This window comes from Schistocerca cancellata, chromosome 8 (assembly GCF_023864275.1).
Source record: "Schistocerca cancellata isolate TAMUIC-IGC-003103 chromosome 8, iqSchCanc2.1, whole genome shotgun sequence".
Taxonomy (NCBI): domain Eukaryota; kingdom Metazoa; phylum Arthropoda; class Insecta; order Orthoptera; family Acrididae; genus Schistocerca; species Schistocerca cancellata.
Window position 1 is genome coordinate 246,354,406 of NC_064633.1, and position 21,868 is coordinate 246,376,273.

Consider the following 21,868-nt stretch of genomic DNA (forward strand, 5'->3'; position numbering starts at 1 on the left):
ATTAGTTCACCCATAAATTGATTATAAACAGTTGCTAAAATTTGCAACAGTATTCCACAATGTTTCACAACATCTGTGCCTTTGCTACTTGTGGTAGAAACGTATGACACTTCTGTCGTACAGGAAATTACCTGCTCTTTCCACTGCCACAATCATGATTAATGTAGCTGTAATCTGTTTTGAATTGCTGGCAAAACTACTGGTATGCATGTTTATAAACAACTAGTTGAGGAACCCAGCGGGGCCCGCATCGTCCCCTACGCTCCTTGGAGTGTGGGACCTCATCATCATCATCAGAATCATCTGCATATGTGGATACTGTCTGCGAAATGTTGCGGATGGAGTTAGTAGCAACAAAGTAAGAATTTAAATGTCGTGCATGATGTGGCAGGTCTTCACATGTCTCACTGTTTGACATATCTCATAAGCGTCATAAAATGGTACAATTATGCACTTGCATTCAGTGGTATACAGGGTGAGTCACTAACTATTGCCACCACGAATAACTATGAAACTATAAGAGCTGAAAAGTTTATGGGACAAATGTTGCATGGGACAGTGGTGGCCATAATATGATTTGGTGTTTTGTTGCTAGGTGCGGTTGCGTCAGAGATATGAAGGTGAACTTTTTTTTTTTTTTAAATGGGATACTATAGTTTGGTACTTATTTTCCAATAGCGGCTATCAAGTCAAATCCAATTATGTGTAACAGTAAGGTCTTGAAGGTCAAGCCGGCCGAAGTGGCCGTGCGGTTAAAGGCGCTGCAGTCTGGAACCGCAAGACCGCTACGGTCGCAGGTTCGAATCCTGCCTCGGGCATGGATGTTTGTGATGTCCTTAGGTTAGTTAGGTTTAACTGGTTCTAAGTTCTAGGGGACTAATGACCTCAGCAGTTGAGTCCCATAGTGCTCAGAGCCATTGAAGGTCAACGAAAGTCACAAAGGTGGCATGAACATCCATTTACAGAAAGTGTTCGATGTGATGACCATTGGTATGAAGGCAGTTTTGCAGTCTTCTTATGACGAATTGAGTGGTATTCCTTATCACATTGGCACTTATCGAAGCACATGCTCTGACAATTCTCTCTGGCATACTTTCAGGTGTAATTAGAAATTGTTTATAAACAATGTCTTCTACGAATCCCCACAAGAAAAAATCCAGAGGCACCAAGTCTAGTGAATGAGCTGCCCCCCGACACATATCCTTCGCATCCAATCCGATTTGGGAATTGTCTCTGCAACTCATTTCTAGCAATCAGCAAAAACTTGTCGGAACCCATCGTGTTGACACTACATTCTGTTCCTTGTTCCTAAAGGTATTTCTTCCAATAACGGATCTAATGTTTCTTGCAGGAATGTGGTTTACTTCGTACCATTAAGAGTTCCTTAAATGAAATAGGGGCCTATAATTCTGTCCTCCAGCATCCCACATCATGCATTCACTGACCAGTGTTTGGTGTGCAATTTGCTGCAGCCAACATAGGTTTTCGGTTGCCCAATAGTGCACGTTCTGCAGATCAGTATTTCCATGGTTCGTGAATGTAGCCTTGTTAGTAAATAAAATCAAATGTGTCATCCCTCTGAATCCGAAGTAGAGCCCATCGGCAGAATTCTATGCAACGCATACAATCGGTACCAGTTAATTCTTGGTGGAAACTGATATGGTAAGGATGATATTTATGGTAATGCAGAACACGAACAACACTACTCTGACTTGTGCCAGATTCCCTTGCGATTTGATGCAAACTAACAAAAGGATCTTGAATCACATTGCCAAGACTACCAATTTCTGTTCCCTCGTTAGTAACTTTCCTTCGCTGGATATGTTTACGGTGTGTTTAAGGTCCAGTTGTTCTCAATTTATCCTACATATATTTAAATATATGATGTGTAAGGTGAGTACGTTGAGGATATCTTTCAGCTTGTAAGTATCTAGCTCTCACTGAATTTTGTTGGCAAACGAGAAGCATATCGACTTGTTCTTCGAAGGAATACATCATTCACATTCGCTTGATTCGACGATACTAGTCGTACCGTTCCTATTATTGTTATATTGCAAAACTGTCGAATGGTGTTAAGATGTCAATGGCACGTTAGATGGATACGCTGTATTTGGCGAATATTTACTATTTGCCCAATATACAACAGAGAATTGCCAGAGCATGTGCTTTGATAAGTGCCGATATGATAAAGAATACCACTCAATCCATGATAAGAAGATTGCAGCTCTGCACTGATCCCAATGGTCATAACTTTGAACACCTTCTGTAAATGGACTTTCATGCCACCTTTGTGACCTTCGTTGACCTTCAGAGACAAATAATCCTGAGTTAATAACGAGCATCAAAACCGATTCAGGGTTTAGTGAACACAGGGCTGTTGTAGCAAGATTGAATATTGGAATCCCCAAACCTGCAAAAAATATACCTATTCAAAAAAGCAGATAAAAATTCACTTGATGCCTTCCTAAGAGACAATCTCCATTCATTCCAAATTAATAATATAAGTGTAGACCAGATGTGGCTTAAATTCAAAGAAATAGTATCGGCAGCAATTGAGAGATTTATACCAAATAAATTAACAAACAACGGAGCTGATCCTCCTCACTATACAAAACAGGTTAGAACGCTGTTGCAGAAACAACGAAACAAACATGCCAAATTTAAACAGACACAAAATCCCCAAGACTGGCATCTTTTACAGAAGCTCGAAATTTAGCACTGACTTCAATGTGAGATGCTTATAACAGTTTCCACAACGAAACTTTTCTTGAAACCTGGCAGAAAATCCAAAGCTATTTTGCTCGTATGTGAAGTACATTAGTGGCAAGAAACAATCAATGCCTTCTCTGCACAATAGCAATGGAGATACCATCGAAGACAGTGCTGCCAAAGCAGAGTTACTAAACACAGCCTTCCAAAATGCCGTCACAAAAGAAGACGAAGTAAATATTTCAGAATTCAAAATGAGAACAGCTGCCATCATGAGTATCGTAGAAGAAAATATCCTCGGAGTAGTGGAGCAACTTAAATCACTTCATAACAGCAAGTCTTCTGGTCCAGACTGTGTACCAATTAGGTTCCTTTCAGAATATGCTGATGCATTAGCTCCATACTTAACAATCATATACAACCATTCGCTCAACGAAAGATCCGTACCCAAGGACTGGAAAGTTGCACGGGTGACACCAAGATTCAAGTCAGGTAGTAGGAGTAATTCACTAAATTACAGGCCCATATTGTTAATGTCGATATGCAGCAGGATTTTGGAACATATATTGTGTTCGAACATTATGAATTACCTCGAAGAAAACGGCCTATTGACACAGTCAACATGGGTTTAGAAAACACCGTTCCTGTGAAACACAACTAGCTCTTTATTCACATGAAGTGCTGAGTGCCATTGACAAGTGATTTCAGACCGATTCCGTATTTCTTGATTTCCAGAAGGCTTTTGACACTGTACCACACAAGCGGCTCGTAGTGAAATTGCATGCTTGTGGAATATCGTCTCGGTTATGTGACTGGGTCTGTGATTTCCTGTCAAAGAGGTCACAGTTCGTTGTAATTGGCAGAAAGTCATAGAGTAAAACAGAAGCGATTTCTGGCGTTCCCCAAGGTAGTGTCATAGGCCCTTCGCTGTTCCTTATCTATATAAACAATTTGGGAGACAATCTGAGCAGCCATCTTCGGTTGTTTGCAGATGACGCTGTCGTTTATCAACTAATAAAGTCATCAGAAGATCAAAACAAACTGCAAAATGATTGAGAAGAAATATCGGAATGGTGCAAAAAGTGGCAGTTGACCTTAAATAACAAAAAGTGTGAGGTCATCCACATGAGTGCTAAAAGGAACGCATTAAACTTCGGTTACATGATAAATCTGTCTAATCTAAAAGCTGTTAATTCAACTATATACCTAGGTATTACAATTACGAACAATTTAAATTGGAAGGAACACACAGAAAACGTTGTGGGGGAAGGCTAACCAAAGACTGAATTTTATTGGCAGGACACTTAGAAAATGTAACAGACCTACTAAGGAGACTGCCTACACTACACTTGTCCGTCCACTTTTAGAATACTGTTGTGCGGTGGGGGATCCTGACCAGATAGGACTGACTGAGGACATCGAAAAAGTTCAAAGAGAGGGAGCACATTTTGTATTATTGCGAAATATGGGAGAGAGTGTCACAGAAATGATACAGGATTTGGGATGAACATCATTAAAAGAAAGGCGTTTTTTGTTGCGACAGAATCTTCTCACGAAATTCCAGTCACCAACTTTCTCCTCTGAATGTGAAAATATTTTGTTGACACCGACTTGCATAGGGAGGAACAATCACCCAGATGAAATAAGGGAAATTAGAGCTCGTTCGGAAAGACATAGGTCTTCATTCCTTCTGAGCACTATACGAGATTGGAATAATAGAGAATTGTGAAGGTGGTTCGATGAACCCTCTGCCAGGCACTTAAATGAGATTTGCAGAGTATCCATGGAGATGGAGAAAGACCTTACTGTTAAAAATCATTGAATTTGTCCACGTAGCTGCTATCAGAAGTACCAAAATATAGCATCCCATTAAAAAAAAGAAAACAAAGTTGACCTTCATATCTCTGACGTGACCCCACCGAGCAACAAAAACCCAACGTTGTATTATGGCCCCCGTTGTCCCATGCAACATTTGTCCCACAAACTTTTCAGCACTTATCATACTCTCGGATCTATTCTAGGTGACAATAGTTGGTGACTCACCTTATATATGCATACTGTCTGTAAAATGTGTCCCAAACACAGTTAATTGTAAAGAAGTAATAAATTATAACATCATGCTTCATGCTGTACTTTTACTGCATGAACATCAGAAAAGTAGTAAGTGATCAACATATTTCCTTTCATCATTTTGTAGGGGTCGTTAGTGAGAATTTTGTAAAGGATTGAAATTGTATGTGAAGTTTGTTGCAAATCATAGTGCTCTCATTCTCATGTATTGAATGAATAAAGTATGGGAATTCATGTGTCCTGGGCTACACTTATTTTCCATCCCCACTATGATAGGTAAGTGGCTCTTACTCCCGCAACAATTGTCACCTGACAGGTATATGTGTAAAAAGGTTGGTTGAAATCTGTCATTGTGGTGCTGTGACTCTCTCTCTCTCTCTCTCTCTCTCTCTCTCTCTCTCTCTCTCTCTCTTTTGTAACGGACATGGATTGATGGAAAAATTGAGTTACAAATATGGATCTAAACTTGTGAATAACTCAGTTGACACACATTGATGAGAGCTACAAACTGCTAACATGATTGGTTTTGTGTGATAAAAATTGTAAATTATTATTAATTACTTACTGGATCTTAATTAAACAACTCTGCTTGATGGTGTCTTTCTGCACACATTGTACGCAGAGTGTACCTGCATATCAACAGAATCATCTTTGCTTCCTCTTTAACATGACATACCACGTTAAAGACTATGTAAATACATAATAGTTTGCACTGAATACATACAAACTTGAACAATATAAATCTACTCTGTGTTCGCTACCGGGCAGAACTGATACCCCATTCCAGGGTATTCAGATTCCTAAAAAAAAAAAAAAAAAAAAAAAAAAGGCAATTGCGGGACTGTCAATGCCTAAAGGCCCCCACACCACATCCAACCAGAATCAAATGCAAATATTTAGACATGACATGACATGACATGACATGTCACAGTCTGAGCACAATGGTCTGTACACACTGCACAATAAATGGGTGGGATTAGATATAATTCAAACTACCAAAAATCTGGATAACAGGCAAGTACTCTACAAAATGTAAAAATTGTTAATTATTACCACAATATAAAAATATTTTATTTTGGCACTCACAAGAAACACTATTTTTTCCCACTTAAACCCCAGTATTGCAGACTATTCAAGTTTATTTTCTGAAATATTGTGTAAGTGTATATTGATTCAAATTCATGTGGCATTTAAGATGGCTAAGTTGCATAGATGTTTCACTCACATCAGTCTGGTTGGACTTGTTTGCAGTTGATGTTCTAAATAAAGATCAGTTTTCCCAGGTGTGCCATTGCCTCTGCAAGAGGCATAATTTCATTCCCTGAAACACCATTTTTGTTGTCCACTGTGCAGTCATTGTCATTCCTAGTAGTGCAGCAGGTGGTGGTACAAAAAAGTAGATATCAGTCATTATGTCGTAACCAGCATCACAGGCATTCTACAAACATGTAGATACATCAGTATCGTCTATATCCAAACAACCAGAAATGTTTGCTAACCTTTCAAAGAATTCAAAGGTGTTGACAACTTCATAAACTTCAGCAGTGAAATAACAAAAAGGCAGGCCGTACTGTTTTCCAAGGATTCAGAATCATCTCAAGAAAATGCATGTATGAAAATAACATGTTCTATGTTTACCAGTTTCAGTAAACAAATTACACTAACTTCTCCCTCATCTTCAATTAATTTACACAGCGGCTGTGGAAGAGCAGTTATGTTACAAGGGAGCTGGAACTGGTATCTCTTTTTGATCAAGAGCAGGGGGGGGGGGGGCAACCCGCCTTCACTGCAGTGTGAGTGGTGGGTTGTAGTATATTTACATTGCTCAAGACCTGAGTCTGAGCAAGCACACAGGGACAGGGGACTGCTAGTTATCAGGATCTCCAATGGTTTAATGTGTGCTGGAGGTCCTTAGAGAAATAGTGTGCGGGACTGGAAAGAAGTCCAGTGAGCACTCGGCATGCCTTCTGGCAGCCTCATCAGAGATGTGGAGCGGACCCCTACAGCAGCGATCAAGGGTATAGGGTGCAATCCTCTGCAAGTTGTGGCTTAGGTCGGCACCAAATGATATCTGCGGCTTGGTTTCTGAGGCCATCCTCCGTTCGTATAGGTGCCTGACTGGTCTTGCACCCAGTGTGCAAGTGGAGCTCACAGTTTGCACTATAATAGCCAGAATTGATTGGGGGTCCTTCAATTTGGAGTGGAGGGCCTCAGTTGAAGACAGCCATGTGAGTTGAGATCATGTTACTTGAATTCGCTTGTGTGCCATGACATGATAGACAGTGTGAATACACCTTGATATGACACTCAGTTTGAATTGGCCTTAACAGGTCTAGATTAACTAGACTTAATCAGATGACTCGGGGGGGGGGGGGGATTCAATAATTAAGCAGTGATAATTTTTGAATACCACTTGATATCGTGGAAATAACCAGATTATACAGTATTGGTTGGAGGTGAGATTTATGTTCAGAGCATAGACTGGGACATCTATGAATTCAGTGCAATTGCTGCAGACATGCAGTGTTATAAAGTAGTTTTTGAACCCTGTTTTCTGAAAACTGTCCTGAGCAGCTAGTTAGACCACCCACCTGCAATAGAAACATTTTAGATCTTCTGGCTACAGACAGGCCTTATCTTATCAACAGTGTTCTTTTAGAGACAGGGATATGATCACAATGCCATCATAGTGACAATGGTTACTATAGTTAATAAGTCCATCAAGAAGGCTAGGAGATTTTTTGCTAGATAGTGCAGATAAGCAGTTATCGGCAAACCACTCGGACATTGAATGGACATCATTTAGTTACAGTATTACGGATGCAAAGAAATTTTGGGCAAATTGTAAATTGGCTGTACATTGTGTGTTGGAGAAGAATGTGCTGAGTAAATGATTAAGGGCTGAAAAGACCCTCTGTAGCTCAGTAACAAAATTGGCAAAATACTGAAGCAGAGACTGTTGTAGTCTCAAACTGAAAGAGAACATGCAAATGACAATGGCCAAAAGTTGATAGAAATGCTTGTCTGTACAAACATAAATGTGCGAAGCATACAACTACTTCTGTCGTAACCTAAGCAAAAGATATTGCTGTCAACCTGAGAAAATTCTGCCCCTATGTAAAACTGTGAAGCAGGTCAAAGGCTTCTATCCAGTTGCTCATTGACACAGTCTGGTGTGGCACCAGAAGCTAGCAAAAGCAAAGCTGAAGTTTTAAAGTTTGCATTCAAGGAATCATTCACGCAAGAGTAATGGACATGGCATCATTTGATCATTTGACCACTACATAGAACCTGCATGGAGGCCACAGTATTAACCATGCCTAATGTAGAGAAGCAACTGAAAGTTGGAAACATAAATTCTTACAGGTCCGCACGTTATCCAAATTCAGTTTCACAGACACTGGCCCTGTACTTAGCCTGCATTTAAAGTGAATCTCTCATCCAGTGCAAAAGTCCCAAGTGACTGGAAAAAAAAGTGCAGGTGACTCTTGTATAGAAGAAAGGTAAAGGAACACACCTGCAAAATTACAGACCAATATCCTTAACATAAGGTTGCTGCAGAATTCTTGAACATGTTCTCAGTTCAAATATAATAAGTGTCCTTGTGATTGGGAAGAGCTTCTGTCCACAAATCGGCATGGATTCAGAAAATATCACTCTTGTGAAGTTCAGCTTGCCCTTTTCTCACACAATACCCTGTGAACTGTTAATGAAGGGCAGCAGGCAAATTCAATATACAAATTTATGAGAAGTTTTTAAAATGATGTCGACTGCAGACAGTTAATGAAGGTACTGTCATATGGAATAAGGTCCCAGTTCAGAGAGACTAGAAGATTACTAAGTAAGAGAACCCAGTATGTTGTCCTCGACAGTGAATGTTCATCAGAGAAAAGGGTGCTGTTGGGAGTGCCCAAGGGAAGTGTGATGGCACCACACTTGTTCTCTACATACATAGACAATCTGACTGATAGGGTGAGCAGCAATCTGCGATTGTTTGCTGATGAAGCTGTAGCATATTGGAAAGTGTCGTTGAGTAACTGTAGGAGGGTACATGATGATTTGGACAGAATTTCTATTTGGTGTGATGAACGGCAGGTTGTTGTAATTGTAAAATAATTTGTTAACACAGGTGAGTAGGAAAAACGATACTATAAAGTTAGGATGCAACATTAGCATTGTGCTGCTTGACATAGTTGCATCAATTCTGTATCTAGGAATAATGTTTCAAAGTGATACAAAATAGAACGAGCACATAAGGACGGTTGTAGGTAAGCCAAATTGTAGACTTCAGTGTATTGTAGGAAAGTGTAACTCGTCTGTAAAGGAGACGGTGTATAAAAGAATGCAAAAGGGAATCTCTGGATGGAAGACTTTCTTTTCGTGAAACTCTGTTGAGAAAGTTTGGAGAACTGGCACCTGAACATTTGAAGTGAAGTGTAGAATGAACTTACTTCTGCTGATGTTCATTTTGCATAAGGACCATAAAGATAAAGAGAAATTACGGCTCATACAGAGGCACAAACACACTCATTTTTCCCTCGCCCTATTTGCTAGTGAAACAGGAAAGAAAATGAGTGGTAGTGGTACGCACTGTAGGGTGCCTTGTGGGGTATGTGTGTAAAAGATGATGTGGGACTCAAAATGTTACTACCCACAGCTGTATGGAAAACTAGTAGAGACCATTGCTTTCATAGCAACTGTATTGACTTTACATAAACTAAAAACAATTAAGAAAAATAGTGGAACAGTTGGTTGAATAGTAATGAACTCTAAAGAACACACATTTGTCAGGGAGAAAGATGAAAAGAAATGGGGTCTAACACAAGTAATGGTACCAAGTAAGAAGTATGAGTAACACCAGATTTGTAAAAACATGCAGCACTGCTACTGCAGAAACATGTGGGAAGAGTTCAACCTGTCGAAGCATTGCCTATCAGCCTGGTAAGGTTGTTATGTATCATTTTTATGGTCTTTAATAACTTAAGCACATACAGTATACTAATTTCAATGCTTTTTTTTTTTTTTTTTTTTAATAAGACTTCATCTTGCCAAGAAATTTTATATCTAGCTATGGATGAATTGGTCAGTTGGATATCTAAGTTTGTGGCACATTCTGTAAGAACCATGGGTTTGAGGCAGTGTATGTGAATGTTCTTCTAATTAACACTTCCTTGTCTGTGTTAATTATGCACCTCATATCAGATAAATTTTTTGTTGGATGATAATGCAACCTGACATGATCATTGCCATGATGGAACAGTTAATAGGTTGAAGTAGTTTCCACTACTACTTCGTCCGTCCAACATCCCTCATGCTATATTCACACTGTAAAAAGAAATGAGCTCTCTTAGCTTATAATGACTTGGTATCTAGAAAGGCATCTATAATGATGATGTATTGTAGTGTCTAAAAAAGCAAGCACTTTTAATGAATGGTGTGCTTGAAAACGTTCATGTGTTTCTAAAGATTGTACTTCATGCTGGATTGATTGTTTGAGCTTCCTAAGTAACAGTAGCAACCTGGCCCAGCTTCACACAGGTAGTATTAAGTATCTGGGGCCAGACAACTGATCTGGCATGGCCTATTCTGTTTACAGGCCACTGCGTAGTTACGTATAAAATGCCGAGAACAGTGTTAAGTAAATGAAAATGAGTGGATATCTGTTGATAATCATTTATTTCCACATATATTACATTAATACTCGCATATATGAGTATGTTGTGTTCTCTAAAACATGGAGCATAGAAAACTAAATATGTTTGAATATAACTGAAACTAAATCAAGAGTCGAAGAATGACGCACAGAATTATGAGTGTCGTGGAATATTTGCATACACTTCCACTGTGCTTGTCGTCACGTGATACCTTACATGACCCATGACCCTTCCCTCAAGTGTTGTATCTTGTTGGCATCATGTTGGACATGATTAGGTACTGCATCTTTATCTTCAGTGATAGCACGGCCGGCTGTCTTCATCGCACCTTGTGTATAGTTGAAAGAGGTTTGCATCTGTCAGTGGATATCGTGGTAGGCACTTGCCTGATGTGTATAAGTGCTGTATAAGTCCCTTCATGTAGAATTCGCAGTGGCTTGTGCACTATGTCTTTTTGTTTGAATATATGATTGCAGCCCGAGAGTCCTCCAAATGTGAAACTATGCTGTCAAATTTGTTCTGTGTCATTGATCAGAATTGTCAGATGTGCGATAATAATTTGGTGACAGACTCTGACATAAAGCATTAACTACTCTGGTAGGCACAGGCACTGTGTTTGTCCATACACTAGTTCAGCTGCTGTAGCCTTCAGGTTGCTGTTAAATGATGTACGGAGACCAGGAAGCATGGTGAGTAATGTCTCCATCCAATTTTGTGTAATGTGACACGAAAACTGCTTTGAGTTGGTAATGCAGGTGTTCTAAAATTCTGTTTGCTACTGGGTGATAAGTAGTAGAGCGAATGTGATCAGTGCCCAAAAATCTGGCCACTGCTTTGAATGAGTACGCCTCACATTGGCATCCTTGATTTGTTGTATTGTGTATTGGTATGCCAAACCAGGCAATTCATATGTGGAAAAAATGTTTATGCTACTGTCTCGGCTGTAATACCTTTTGTAGGGAAGGCTTCAGGCCAAGTTGAAAATTGATCAGTGACCATGGGGCAGTAGCTGTAGTCTTCTGACTCCAGAAGAAGCCCCAAAATGTTTGTGTGCATGCCCTCTAAGCACTGGCTTGGTGGTAGAAATGTGCCCAATGGTGCCTTGATGTGTCAAGTGATCTTATTTTTTTTTTGACACACTATGCAGTGTCTGACAGATGTCTGTCGAAATGCCTTCCTGGCCAGGTGAAACTCTGACTAATTTCACCATGCCTCGGACCTGGGATAAGCCAAATTATGCACTGATGCAATTGCTTGTGACTGAAACTGGTGAGGTACGAACAATCTTTCTTTGGCTTCAGACATGTCGCAGTACAAGAAGACATTTGTTGCTGGTATAGTCACACTTTGTAACTTTAATCCTGTTGGGTGACCCAGTAATATGTGTAGTTAATCATCATGCTGCTGGAACGGAACAAGGACAATGTAATCAAATGCAGGGGTTATAGCTTCAACACATGAGTGTTTGCTGGTACATTCAGCTTTCCTCACACTGACTGATTCAGTTCAAATATTGAAGTAGTCTTGATGATACTTTCTCTGGGTCCATATTGAAATCATATGTCAGCAGTTTATGGTCTATGTGTATGGTAAAGTATTGACCTTCAAATGAGTGTTAAAACTTCGTAACTGCAGCATATGCAGTGTACAACTCTATATCGTAAGTTGCCCAGCATTGCTGTGACGGTGACAGCTTGCGACAAAAGAATGTGAGTGGCTGCCAACTAAGTTCAGTGTGTTGCTGAAGTACAGCACCAATAGTGGAAGCTGATGCATCTACCAAGAGTGCAAGTGGTGCCTGTCATATTGGTTGAGCTAATTGTGTAGCCTCTGCTATTGCTGTTTTGACAGTTCAGTAAGCAGTATCTGTTTTGTTTGTACATTGCACCCTTGTGTCCTGCTTCGGTGCTCCCTTCAGAAGCTCATTCAATGGAGCTGTTATTAGTGTAGACTGTGTGTGTTAGTGTTGACTGTGTACAAATCTATCATAAAAATTAATGAATATAATAGAGGGAAACATTCCATGTGGGGAAAATATATCTAAAAACAAAGATGATGTGACTTACCAAATGAAAGTGAAAGTGCTGGCAGGTCGATAGACACACAAACGTACACACAAAATTCAAGCTTTCGCAACCAACCGTTGCTTCGTTAGGAAAGAGGGAAGGAGAGGGAAAGACGAAAGGATGTGGGTTTTCCCCCTAAGGTAAGTCTTTCCGCTCCCGGGATAAAAAATTAATGATGTTGAGAAAATGATGTGGCTCCTGAACTGAGACGGGAATACTTGAGTATAGATTCCATTTTATCTTTAGGAGGTCGGATGCCATGGGCATAGATTGTCCAAGAAGTTTTGAGTGTAATGGGGGGGAAGCTAGAAAATGAGTAGCGGAAAGAAAATACTCAATCTAGCGATAGCAAGAGTCTGTGAAGTGAAATGGAAAGAAACATAGGAAATCGGCAGTAGCAGAAATCAGCAGTGAAGAACAAGCTGTTACAAATAGTTTCATTCACATATGGAGCGTGGGAAGAATGATTGTTTGAATGCCTCTGTCCCTGTAGTAATTATTCTAATCTTACCCTCATGATCCCAACATGAGCAGTACGTAGGGGATTGTAGTATATTCCCAGGGTCGTCATTGAAACTTTATTAATAGACTTTCTTGGGATAGTTTACATCTGTCTTCAAGTGTGTACCAGTTCAGTTCCTTCAGTATCTCTGTGACACTCTCTCGTGGATTGAACAAACCTGTGACCATTCATGCTGCTCTTCTCTATATACAATAAATATCCCCTATTAGTCCTATCTGGTACAGATCCCACACACTTGACCAATATTCTAAGATGGCTTGCACGAGTGATTTGTAAGCAAATCTCCTTTGTAGACTTACTGCACTTCCCCAGTATTCTACCAATAAACCAGACAAGATTCTAATGGGCCTTGGAGCTTTGTTCAATTTTAACTATTTAATTTGTTGCTCAACACCACTGCCACTAATACTTATTTCAGTCATCTTTTCAGTGATATGAGGATTAAATTGGGTCAGTTCCCCTGGGTTTTCCTTTGTAAAGGAACATTTGAAAACGGAGTTAAGAATTTCAGCTTTTGCTTTGCTACCCCCAGTTTCAGTTCCTGTCTCATTTACTAGGGACTGGGCAATAACTTTGGTGCCACAAATATTCTTTTAAGCTTGGGCCATAGTTCCTCTATATGCTTCTGCCCTGTGCTTAAAGTTTCAAGTTTCTCATTGAAATATGACACTACTGATTTTTCATTATATTTGTTGAATGTATGTATCTTTCTGCATGTTTTTCTTGTCCATTGTACTTTGGTTAATCATTGTTCTCATAACTGTGTCTTGGCCACTGATACCAGTTTCAATGTGGACATTCTCAGAAGAGGTCAGGTCTTTTCATTGCCAATAGATCCAATAAATGTCCATCATGAGTGGGGTTCCTATCTGTTCTAGGTGGTCTTCAGAGAAGGCATTTAGTAATGTTTCACAGGATGTCTTATCACACCCACTGCTAATAAAACAGTCATTTTTCCCAATTAATTGTTGTGTTATTGAAGTCTCCACCAATGATTACAGTATGATTGGGGAACTTACGTACAAGTGAACTGAGATTTACTCTAAAGTTTGCGGTTACATCAGGAGGTGAATCGAGTGGGTGATAGGATCCACCCCCTGATACTGAGTCTTGCCCATACCATCGCACTTGCAGCTTCCATTTATTACTGTACTTATAAAGCTGTTTTATTGAAACAAAAGCAACAGTACTCCTTCTCCTACCAAGTATCATTGCATTAAGATAATATGGAGTGGTTCCTCTTTCCGCACCAGGACTGAAGAACATGCTTCAGAAGTTTGAATTAATTGGTGATTTGGAAATTGTTCCTGGCTGATGGCCTATTGTGTCACGCATTGTTGAGAGTTACTATTGATGTGGCTGAGAATGCTTGACACGGTGTTTGATCTCCAAGCAGTGCACTAGCCGTGTCACTACAGCTGAACATTCTATGTGATCCACTGTTTGATAACTGCTGTGAACAATTGTGACACCCACCTGTGGTCAGTGTTGTCTCCTGGTGGGATGAATACGTAGTTTGACTACATGAAATAGTTGTGATTTCAGTGAGGCAAGATGACAGCATATCTTGTCTTTCAAATTTCTCTACTGGGCCACAATTAGTGGGTTGTCAGGGAGCAGAAGAAATTACAAAAAGCTTTGATCGGTACTTAAAATTTTTCCTTTTATTTTGTTTTTACTGAGATCCCTTTATTTTGTTGGACATAGGATAATGTGGGTACCAGATTCATATTGAAGTCACCAATGCCCTTGATATTTGTAATCAGTGGAATTCTAAATTGTGTTATGCTTTTTTTTTTTTTTTTTTTTTTTTTTTTTTTTTTTTTTTTTTTTTTATTAATTCCCTCCAGACATGGTGATGTGTGTAAAAAATTTCAGTAGGTCTGTCACAGGTTTAATTTATGCTTGATATTTCAGGTCAGTAAAAGATCAAGTTGAAGCAGCAGTGGACAAATTATTTGTACTATTTGGTGCAGAGATTTTGAAGATCATACCAGGACGTGTTTCCACGGAAGTGGATGCAAGGTAATAGACATTTCAACATACGTTGTTCAAATTATTTTTGCCATATTTTTACTGTGATCTTATGAAATTTAGCTCTTGTGTTTGAGTACTTCCCTGAAATTTGTTAAAACTTAATATTGTAATGCTCAATCAACTACAGTCTTTAAATGTAATGAGAAAATCGTGTCACTGAATCTTTGAAGCTGTTTCCAGAAACAATTTTATTCCCATGTGCCCTCATAACATTTTTATGTTAGCGTGTAAAATGAAAATGTCAGTATAGCAAATTCCTAGTGACAGTCATACAAAAAACATTATTAAAAACAATTTATTTGATATAGAGTTCACAACATGTAATCTACAAAATATTTAATGCAATTTCTTCTTGATTTAGTTGTGATTAGACAAAAGTCTGTACTCACCTTACAGTCGGGTGAATGTGAGAGATCCACATATTGTTTGTTTAATAATTCTATAACCAAATAAAAGAGGGATGTAGGCACTTAATACATTATGACTACACATGTAATTTTTAATGAAACATTTGTTAAATTTCAGGTTGTCTTTCGACAAGGAAGCAAGCATAAAAAAAGCAAGGCGACTCATTGAACTGTATGAGGAAGAAGGTATAAAAAAGGATCGCATTCTTATTAAACTAGCATCCACATGGGAAGGCATACAAGCAGCAAAGTAAGAATGGCTACTAGAAAATTCTTTTTATGACTCCTTTACACACACACTGAAGAGCCAAAGAAACTAGACTAATATCGTGTAGGGACTTCACGAGCACGGAGATGTGCTGCAACACGATGGTGACTTGGACTCAACCTAGTGTCTGAAGTGGTGCTGGAGGGAATTGACACTATGAATCCTGCAAGGCTGTCGATAAATTCGTAAGAGTACGAGGGGCTGGATATCTCTCCTGAACAGCACATTGCAAGGCATCCCAAATATGCTCAATAATAGTGTTTGGTGGCCAGTGGAAGTGCTTAAAAGCATAGAGAATAGCTCCTGGAGCCACTCTGTAGCGATTCTGGATGTATGGGGTGCCGCATTGTCCTATTGGAATTGCCCAAGTCCGTCGGAATGCACAACGGACATGAATGGGTACAGGTGAACAGACACAATGCTTACGTATGTGTCACCTGTCGGTCATATCTAGACGTATCAGGAGTCCCATATCAATCCAACTGCACTTGCCCCACACCATTACAGAGCCTCCACCAGCTTGAACAGTCCCCTGCTGACATGCAGGGTCCATGGAGTCATGAGGTTGTCTCCACACCACTACACGCCCATCCGCTCGCTCAATACAATTTGAAATGAGACTCGTTCGACTAGGCAACATGTTTCCGGTCATCAACAGTCCAGTGTCGGTGTTGACAGACCCAGGTGAGGTGAAAGGTTTTGTGTCATGTATTCTGTAGTCATTAAGGGAACACGAGCGGGCCTTTAGCTCCGAAAGCCCATATTGATGATGTTTTGTTGAATGTTTTGCACACTGACACTTGTTGATGGCCCAGCATTGAAATCTGCAGCAATTTGCGGAAGGGTTGCACTTCTGTCCAATTGAACATTTCTCTTCAGTCACCGTTTGCCCCGTTCTTGCAGGATCTCTTTCTGGCCACTGCGATGTCTGAGATTTAATATTTTACCAGATACCCAATACTCACGGTACACTCGTGAAATAGTCATATGGGAAAATCCCCCGTTCATCGCTACATCGGAGATGCTATTTCCCATCGCTTGGGCACCAACTAGAACACCATGTTCAAACATGTTCAAATCTTGATAACCTGCCATTGTAGTAGCAGTAACCGATATAACAACTGCTCCAGGCACTTGTCTGATATAGGCATTGGCGACCGCAGTGCCATATCTGGCTGTTTACATATCTGTTTAATATGCCTGCCTATATCAGTTTCTTTGGCATGTCAGTGTATGTGGAAAGAATATAAAGTATTAATACACAAATTCAATTATTTTACTTTGTGAAAATAATTGTTCACTGTCCCTTTTCAGCTCTCCATTAAAAACCACTTGTAAGATTAAATTTCCCACAACTGTTTTAGCAGACATTCATCTGAAAGATGAGAGGAACTGGTTGAGAGTAGTAGAATGGGAGGGGGAGGTTGGTTCTGTTTATTGATACTATTTCAGTGAGGTGTTGGGTAGAGTCATAGTATAACGCAGTAAATAAGTTAAACAAGTTTACAAAAATACCTATGGAGAAGACTCGTTGTTGGTCCTCAACTTCAGTAAACTTATTACTGTGCATAAACAGGCCAAAATACCAATTGTTGAGATTTAATGTAAAATGACTATAGAAAGCTAGTTGTTAGAAAAATGGGTGGGTGGACTTGGACTTGTTTGGAGAAGCTCTAAAGGAAACAACCTACAAATCTTTATTCAACCAGTTCTTGAGTACTGCCCGTTATTCTTGAGACTCAAATATTTGAGCTTTCTGTGAAAATATATTATGACTGTCTCGTTAATAAGATTTGCTTTATAATTTGAATCTTGCAACTATTTAATGTATGCAGATATAGTTTATGAAATATGAACTTTTTTTTTATTTATAGGGAACTAGAAGAAAAACACGGCATTCACTGCAATCTTACACTGTTGTTTTCATTTTGCCAAGCTGTTGCCTGCGCTGAGGCTGGTGTTACCCTAATATCTCCTTTTGTTGGCCGTATTCTTGACTGGTATGTGGCAAATACATCACAGAAGCAATATGAACCAGAGGAAGATCCTGGTGTGCAATCGGTCACAAAGATTTATAACTACTATAAGAAATTTGGTTACCAAACTGTAGTGATGGGGGCATCCTTCAGAAATATTGGTGAGGTGAAAGCTCTTGCTGGCTGTGACTTGCTGACAATCAGCCCCAAACTTCTACAGGAACTTGATTCTAACACAGATGAGGTCCACGAGATGCTGACGGAGAAATCTGGTGAGTAAAGCACATAGTTTCAAATACAGTACTTCAATGTTCAGTGCATGTTTCCTAAAAGCTTAAGTTGCAAAGGAAATGTGCCGTATACATCAACAAAACAGTGCTCATACAAGTGTCTGCTAACAATAAAGTGTGTCAAAGGCTTTACGAACACTATGCAATGCTTTATAACAACAAATTGCCTCCGATGAGCGTGACACCTGTTTAAATTAGATTCGTTTGAGCAGTTGCGAGCGGGCTCTTGCGCATGCGCAGTTGAGAGCGGGCTCTTGCGCATGCGCAGTTGAGAGCGGGCTCTTGCGCATGCGCAGTTGAGTCGTGTACGAGTAGTACCTTCTCCCACTTCTGGTTATGCAAGTGTGGCTGGGTGCCACTACTTAATATTGCCCCTGTTCAGAAATATCATAGATCCTGGGCTGATGCACAGAGCAGTCAGAGTTGTGGTGGGGAGGTGCGTCATCTCCACATGACCTGTGTTGAGTGATTTTTTTTTTTTTTTTTTATTTTATTTTATTTATTTATTTTTTTTTTTGTTGTTGTTTCCTCTTCGTTTATTGCTCTCACGTTAAATGATGACAACATGGATTTTTGTGGCCGGGAGCTATCAAATGAATTAAAATACGTTCGCATAATTACAGCAGGCTAAAATGTGTTAATAGTTTGATTTTATTTCCACCTGTGATAGTCAAGCATTAATCGACTTACAGAAAAATTAAGTTAAGATTTGGCTTTTATTAATCCTTTCTACTGAGGCAGTCAATTTATTTGAAACGAAGTGTTTAATTTCACACTGTTGGCCAGTTTCAACTGTTCGCTGCATTTCAAGTGCATGTCTGGCATTATGCTATAATAAAGAACCAAATATGAGTACTGGTACTCCAAGAAAATTTACATACGGATGTGCCTTTTAAGCCGAATTACGCATTTGAGTATGGTTCGCGAAATCCCGACGCTCTTGAAGTATCATTTGATGTCTTGTTTCTTTTATGACATGATGTAAGATCTTTTAATGTTTTACACGTACGAACATATGGGCTTCCTTCGTCATCATAGCTGCGCAAGTGCGGTGACGCCAGTTATCTGGCGCTTTCTTGCAACTACTGAATCGAACCCGTTTCTAACAGGTCGAGTAAAATATTGCGAATGGTGATTTGAAAAGCGTTACATTCGAAGCAGATTTCCTTTTATCCAAGATGAACTATGTGCGAGAATGTAAGATGAATTTCTTAAATCGCAAGTGTATTTTCAACTGGGAAATCCGGGAATTTTTTTCCCCCCCTTGTCCACGTATACATCCTGGAGTATAATCAGTCTGAAAATTTCTAGTGCCCTCAGGTCTCGTCTACATGTAAATCCACCTTTTGTAAGTTTTAGTATTGAAGACAACTAAATTATACTCAGCAAAATTTTAGCAGTGACCTCAGGAAGCTTAAAATACAAAGATGTCTGCCTTTCAATATATACAACTGGCTGAATTTGTAGTGAATTTTGATTATTTTTAAATGTAAATATTTTTCATTTCCAGCACGAAAGTTGGATATTGACAAAGTGACACTTAATGAAGCAGCCTTCCGTTGGATGTTGAATGAAGACCAGATGGCCACTGAAAAACTGTCAGAAGGCATCCGAAAATTTGCAGAGGATTCCAGGAAACTTGAGAAGATGCTTACTGAATACTTGGCTGCTAAAGGAAAATGATGCGTTTAATGAAATTTGTGTTTTAAGTGGCCTTGATACTTGAACAGCTGGTGGAAAATTTTCCTTATTCATTGTAAATGGGTAACAGGGTTTTAAATATGTGGCATCGGTAATTTATCATTTAATGAACCTTGTCACTGGGGATGTGAATAATTCCAGTAAGGTGCTGTTGATAAAACCTAATAACGAAGTACAGTTTTAGATAAATTTATTTTGTGAGTGATGTTTTACAGTGTTACATGTTTGTAAAACAAATTCTAATGAGAAATATATACAAAGTTCGGGACCAGTGGTCACTCACGTAATTCTTTTGGTTACACCTCCCCCTCCTTGATTTCTTTTCCTTTCTTTCTGTTACATATGTGCACATACGTGGAATTATGCACGCATGCAGGGAACAATTTGACAGTAACTAAATGCTTATCGTTAATGTTTACTCAAGTTTATCAACTATTTACGTAAGGAGTGAGTAGTTCAACAGGGTTGCGAAAGACAAAGAACACAACTATATATAATAAAAATGGCAAAAGGATGTACAGAATTAAAGACAAATACCCATTTGTTGTAGAATCGTAACATATTCTGTCGCTGAACTTTCACGGAGATTACAGGAGAACAAAGGATCTTCTCTGAAAGGACTGACATGACCTCTAGAGGGAAAACAAACCACAAATGTGTATATGACTACGTGCTTCACTCACGGTCTTCCAAACGGTGGATTCAACTGAACTCGGTAATCGTCCTAATACATCGGACACATTGTCATGAATGCTCTCGTTACGTGTGAAGAATTTCAAACAGGTCAGCACTGGGAATTCATAGGCATTGCAGTTACTTACAGCAAGGACCATCTCTGGAGGTTTACAGTGAAATGCTAAATCATTTGGTTAATATTTTCGATTTATATACTGAATGTCAGGAGGTTAAGTGCAAGACCATGCCCGTAACAAATACACTCCTGGAAATTGAAATAAGAACACCGTGAATTCATTGTCCCAGGAAGGGGAAACTTTATTGACTCATTCCTGGGGTCAGATACATCACATGATCACACTGACAGAACCACAGGCACATAGACACAGGCAACAGAGCATGCACAATGTCGGCACTAGTACAGTGTATATCCACCTTTCGCAGCAATGCAGGCTGCTATTCTCCCATGGAGACGATCGTAGAGATGCTGGATGTAGTCCTGTGGAACGGCTTGCCATGCCATTTCCACCTGGCGCCTCAGTTGGACCAGTGTTCGTGCTGGACGTGCAGACCGCGTGAGACGACGCTTCATCCAGTCCCAAACATGCTCAATGGGGGACAGATCCGGAGATCTTGCTGGCCAGGGTAGTTGACTTACACCTTCTAGAGCACGTTGGGTGGCACGGGATACATACGGACGTGCAATGTCCTGTTGGAACAGCAAGTTCCCTTGCCGGTCTAGGAATGGTAGAACGATGGGTTCGATGACGGTTTGGATGTACCGTGCACTATTCAGTGTCCCCTCGACGATCACCAGTGGTGTACGGCCAGTGTAGGAGATTGCTCCCCACACCATGATGCCGGGTGTTGGCCCTGTGTGCCTCGGTCGTATGCAGTCCTGATTGTGGCGCTCATCTGCACGGCGCCAAACACGCATACGACCATCATTGGCACCAAGGCAGAAGCGACTCTCATTGCTGAAGACGACACGTCTCCATTCGTCCCTCCATTCACGCCTGTCGCGACACCACTGGAGGCGGGCTGCACGATGTTGGGGCGTGAGCGGAAGACGGCCTAACGGTGTGCGGGACCGTAGCCCAGCTTCATGGAGACGGTTGCGAATGGTCCTCGCCGATACCCCAGGAGCAACAGTGTCCCTAATTTGCTGGGAAGTGGCGGTGCGGTCCCCTACGGCACTGCGTAGGATCCTACGGTCTTGGCGTGCATCCGTGCGTCGCTGCGGTCCGGTCCCAGGTCGACGGGCACGTGCACCTTCCGCCGACCACTGGCGACAACATCGATGTACTGTGGAGACCTCACGCCCCATGTGTTGAGCAATTCGGCGGTACGTCCTCCCGGCCTCCCGCATGCCCACTATATGCCCTCGCTCAAAGTCCGTCAACTGCACATACGGTTCACGTCCACGCTGTCGCGGCATGCTACCAGTGTTAAAGACTGCGATGGAGCTCTGTATGCCACGGCAAACTGGCTG

At 40.4% G+C, this 21,868-nt stretch overlaps 1 protein-coding gene across 1 annotated transcript in view; it reads left to right on the top strand.

The window, feature by feature from the left end:
• LOC126094918 (transaldolase) overlaps nucleotides 1–19,983 on the top strand; it is a 31,526-nt gene extending 11,543 nt beyond the window's left edge. The window contains exons 3-6 of the mRNA XM_049909565.1: nucleotides 14,940–15,047; nucleotides 15,585–15,716; nucleotides 17,609–17,982; nucleotides 19,511–19,983. Of these exons, the coding sequence (XP_049765522.1) occupies nucleotides 14,940–15,047; nucleotides 15,585–15,716; nucleotides 17,609–17,982; nucleotides 19,511–19,683 (787 nt within the window). The 3' untranslated portion in view covers nucleotides 19,684–19,983. The remainder of the gene's footprint in view (nucleotides 1–14,939; nucleotides 15,048–15,584; nucleotides 15,717–17,608; nucleotides 17,983–19,510) is intronic.
• Nucleotides 19,984–21,868: the final 1,885 nt, after the last annotated feature.